The following is a 4,047-nucleotide window of genomic DNA, read 5'->3' on the forward strand; positions in this document are numbered from 1 at the left end:
GGCGGGGGGGGGGGGGGGGGCGGGCGGGGGGGGGGGGCCCCCGGGGGGGGGGGGGGCGGAAACACCCCGTCTCCCCCCCCCCCCCCCCCCCCCCCCCCCCCCCCCCCCGGGACATGAAGCTGAGAGGTGTGGCCCAGCTCGGCCCCAGGGAGATTGAGACCCTCTCATCAGGCAGGACATGCTGGGGGCCAGAGGTCCTTTCCCAGGGGCTGGGCAAGGGCCAAAACTTCCTTGGGAACATGCGGGGTTAGACCTGAGCTACACACCCCTCTTGGTTTGGGCCCCTGGGGATTCAGTTGACAATTTTATAAGCTCTCCGGCATGGTCGGGAGGATGTCTGGCCCAGGTTATAGAACAGGTCCAGGTGTTCTCCAGGGGCCAGGCCAGGGTGGAGTGGGGTTCAGTGGTTTAGCCTGTTTACTTCTGGAAATGAACTCCTGGCCCAACTCTGTCACCAGCTCCCTGTCCTGTCTGGGTCAGATGATCACTGAGGCCTCTTCCATCTGGAATGTTCTCTGCTTTGTGCTTAGCCTTGGCAGGCTGGAAGTGAACTGGCTTTGCAGAGAGCCACCATCATCTCTGATAGCCAAGTCCCTGTGCCATCCCCCCTGTGCAATGTGATTCCGTGCTTAGTGGTGGGTGCCTTGTTTAACACAGAGGGAGTCTAATCAGAACCTGTTTTCCTTCTCCTTTCTAGGTGTTTAGTGACGACCTTACCAAGCCAATCATTGATAACATTGTGTCTGATCTCATTCAGATTTATACCATGGACACAGAGATCCCCTAAGGCCCTGGTCCAGGCCTGCCCAAAGAGAAGCCCGGGATGCTCGGCTGCCTGGGGACGGCATCACCGCATCGCTGTGACGGCTGGTCCCCAGAAGACCAGCTGGGAGGACTGGTTTTGTGCTGCTGGAGACGGGCTGGTGAAGGCGATGACCTGCTGCCACTTTGATTCTCATGCTTTGACTGTCCCTGGCAGCTGTGGTCCAGACGGTGATGGGAGCCGTGCCTCCTGCGGGCAGGCCGGGGTGCACCAGGGGAAGGGCCCCCAAGGCATCCGTGTCTGCTTTTGTCCTTTGAGAGGGCACCGACTGCAGTTGAGGTGTGACATCAGTGGAAGCAAAATCAAAGAACAGATGAGACTGCACCCTTGGGGATTTTTTTAAAGCCAGATTTATAGAAAGTATGAATGTGCAACATAGATGGAATTTTATTTTGTATAATAAAAGATGATACAAATCAACAGAGATGCCCTGTCTTTGCTCTCGGGCCTGGGCTGCTCTGGGTGCCGTCCAACCTCGGTTTCCCCTGAAACGCTCTCTCCGGGTGGAATTGGCCCTTGTGCCTCCATGGCCTTCTGAGGGCATGGTGGCGCAGCGTGTGCACACGTCATGGTGGCGTCCCTGGAAGGAGTCACCATGCCCTCACTCCCCCACTGGGACATTCGCAGAGCTTGGCGCCCGTCCCATTCAGTGAGTGAGCATCAATTTTGGAGAGAGGGATTAGGGAGCATCACTTGGGTTCCCCAAACCCAGATCTGACCAAAATGTAACTAGAAAGTAGATGACAGTTTTTTCTTAAGTGTCAAGACAGTGAGTCTGGATGGAGAGCCTAGAGAATCTCAGGGCCATGACACCCTCCTGACCCACTCGAAGGGCACTTCTTCCAGAAGACTTGCTTTTGGGTGCATTAGAGAAACAGCAGCCTAGGTTGTTCTCCCTGGGAATCCCCACTGGGCTCGACACACACTGGTGGGACTGTCCTTCAGTACATGATGGTGTGGGGAACAGGGGACTGTCCCAGGTGCGCCCCTGCATTTGGAAGTTGTTGCCAGGGGAGCATGGGCTCTGGATACTGGCTGCCATGCCCTCCAGCACCCACAGGTGTGGGAGCTGGCTGGAATGCCTGGGGTCCAGCAGGCTGCCTCCGAACGCTTGTCTCTGGGGGATCACACACTGGTGACAAGTCAGGCAGCAGGGCTTGCTTGAGTTTACTTAGCAACTGTGTTACTTGTCTTCAGGATGAGAGATCTGAGTAAATGTCCACTTTTCCACCGTGTCCTTTCCATATCTGTCCACCCAGCTCAGCTGGGAGCTCTTTGAGGCCAAGGTTGGTGCTCAGAGTCCCGGCTCTAAGCACGCAGTGGGTGGTGAGGGGCCAGCCCGCAGGCCTCTCTCTGTGAGCAGCTCTGGCTCTTTCGCTGGTCCCTTCTGTCTTCTGCTATTTAAAACGTACCTCGTCTGCCTCGTGTTCTTCCTCCCCACAGGCTGGGCCCTGGCACCGGCCCCTGGGCCCCAGCCTTGCTTGTCCCGCATCGACCTGGCGCTGGCCTTTGCCAGCGCTTATTGCTGGTTTGAATGGAATTGGGCAACGGATGTTTCACTTTTGGATTCTCTGTCTTCTCTCCCCTGACCAGATCACAGGCTCTTACAGAAGCTTCAGTGTCCTTGGATCTCTTCAGGTTTAGCCTCCGGCGAGGCAGCTGGCCCCCACACACTTGATGGGAGGTCATTTGCTCAGCTCTCAGAAAACAGAACCCCCTGCTCTGGATGGGAGGGCTAGGTGGAGGGTACGGGAGAACCCTCTGGAGAGCTCTCTCCATCTGCACCTGTTCCAGTCTGTTTGCTCCCCACCCCCTGCTCCAGGACTTACCAGAAAGAAGGGAAGGTGGTTGGCTAAAGCGCTCTAGGGATTTGGTGAACATCCCCACCCCCGGCTGAGAGCCCCTGTGCCGAACTGGGAAAGCATGGCTCCAGAGACTCTGGTCTGCTGGGGCTAGCCGCAGCCTCCGTGGAGATTTTGTAGCTCTAGGTTTCCTTTTATGATGACTGCATAGCAGGCAGGTTCCTTTCTTTCTATGGGACTCAGTTTCCCACTTTGTAAATTGAGCAGGTTGGACCAAATGATCTCAGACTGGGATTGCTGATTGCTAGTTTTAGTTTTCTTGTATTTTTTTCTGATCGCTATTTTAAAATCCCTTAGCCCGCCCCGTGCCTGTCGTGCTGCCCTGTGGGACTTGCAGCCCTCGCGCACTGGCCTCTGGGCCTGTCCTGTCAGCACTTACCACTCAGGGCTCGTCTCTGCTTTCCTGATGCAGCTGGGGCCGGAAGCTCCCCCTTCAGTGTGCCGTCATCGGAACAGAGATGAAGGAAGGGTGCTAGGCAGCAATGAGGGATGGAGACAAGATTTTCTACAACCCGAAGCTTCCGGCACATCTTAATTACTGTAAAGTGATAGACGGCCGAGCCTTGCCTGGCCTGTCAAATGGGTGGAAGGAGGGGGGCGATCCAGGTTCTATGAGGAACTCGGCGGTCTCTTCCTTTCCAGCTGTAGATGAGTGAATGCTGTCCCCCGAAAGATGTGTTTATGTCCTAACTCTTGGAACGTGGGGATGGGTCCTTATTTGAAAACAGGCTCTTTGTAGCTATTGTCAGCGTGAGGTGAGATGCTACAGGAGTAGGCTGGGTCCGAATCCAAGATGACTGGTATCCTTCTAAGACGCAGTGATGGAATGTGCAGGGGAGAAGGCCACGGGACGACAGAGACAGGGGTGGTGCGGCTACCAGCCAAGGAAGGCCAAGGCCGCCGACCGCACCAGCAGCTGGAAGGGGCAAGGAAGGAGCGGCCCCTAGAGCCTTCGGAGGGAGCGCCGCCCGGCCGACACCTGGATTCCTGCCTTCCGGCCTCCGGAGCAAGAGGAGGGGGTAACTGTCTTGTTATTTTAGCACCCCCCGACCAGTGTGGGGTACTTCATCAACTCCTACCGGGCTTCCTCAGACTCCCAGGGTGCACCTCTGCTCCCGGGGTGCTGCTGGGTGGTGAAATGTTGGCCAAGCTTTGTGAAGGGGTGGGCGTTGTTACGCTTCCTGGCCTCAACTCATTTGGCTAAGTACCATTTTTTTCCCACAGGAACCTGTGTGATATCTGATAGCAGGAGTGGAAAAGAGTCTCCACAGGCAGAAATGAGCAATCTGGGGGGGAGGGCACCATCTCTCCATAAGGTGCCAGCTCTCTGGACATGGCGTTTGGCCCCGTGTAGACTTGCTC

The 4,047-nt window shown here is 56.4% G+C and overlaps 1 protein-coding gene across 2 annotated transcripts in view; it reads left to right on the forward strand.

Annotated features, from left to right (window-relative positions):
* Window positions 1–1,237, forward strand: part of CCNQ (cyclin Q) — a 12,026-nt gene extending 10,789 nt beyond the window's left edge. The window contains exon 5 of one of the 2 annotated variants that reach the window (XM_021683014.2): window positions 698–1,237. In XM_021683014.2, coding sequence (XP_021538689.1) covers window positions 698–787 — 90 coding nt within the window. In that variant the 3' untranslated portion in view covers window positions 788–1,237. The remainder of the gene's footprint in view (window positions 1–697) is intronic. The other variant, XM_021683031.2, reaches the window with a different exon arrangement.
* The last annotated feature ends 2,810 nt before the right edge of the window (window positions 1,238–4,047 follow it).

The sequence above is a fragment of the Neomonachus schauinslandi genome, chromosome X, assembly GCF_002201575.2.
Source record: "Neomonachus schauinslandi chromosome X, ASM220157v2, whole genome shotgun sequence".
NCBI lineage: Eukaryota > Metazoa > Chordata > Mammalia > Carnivora > Phocidae > Neomonachus > Neomonachus schauinslandi.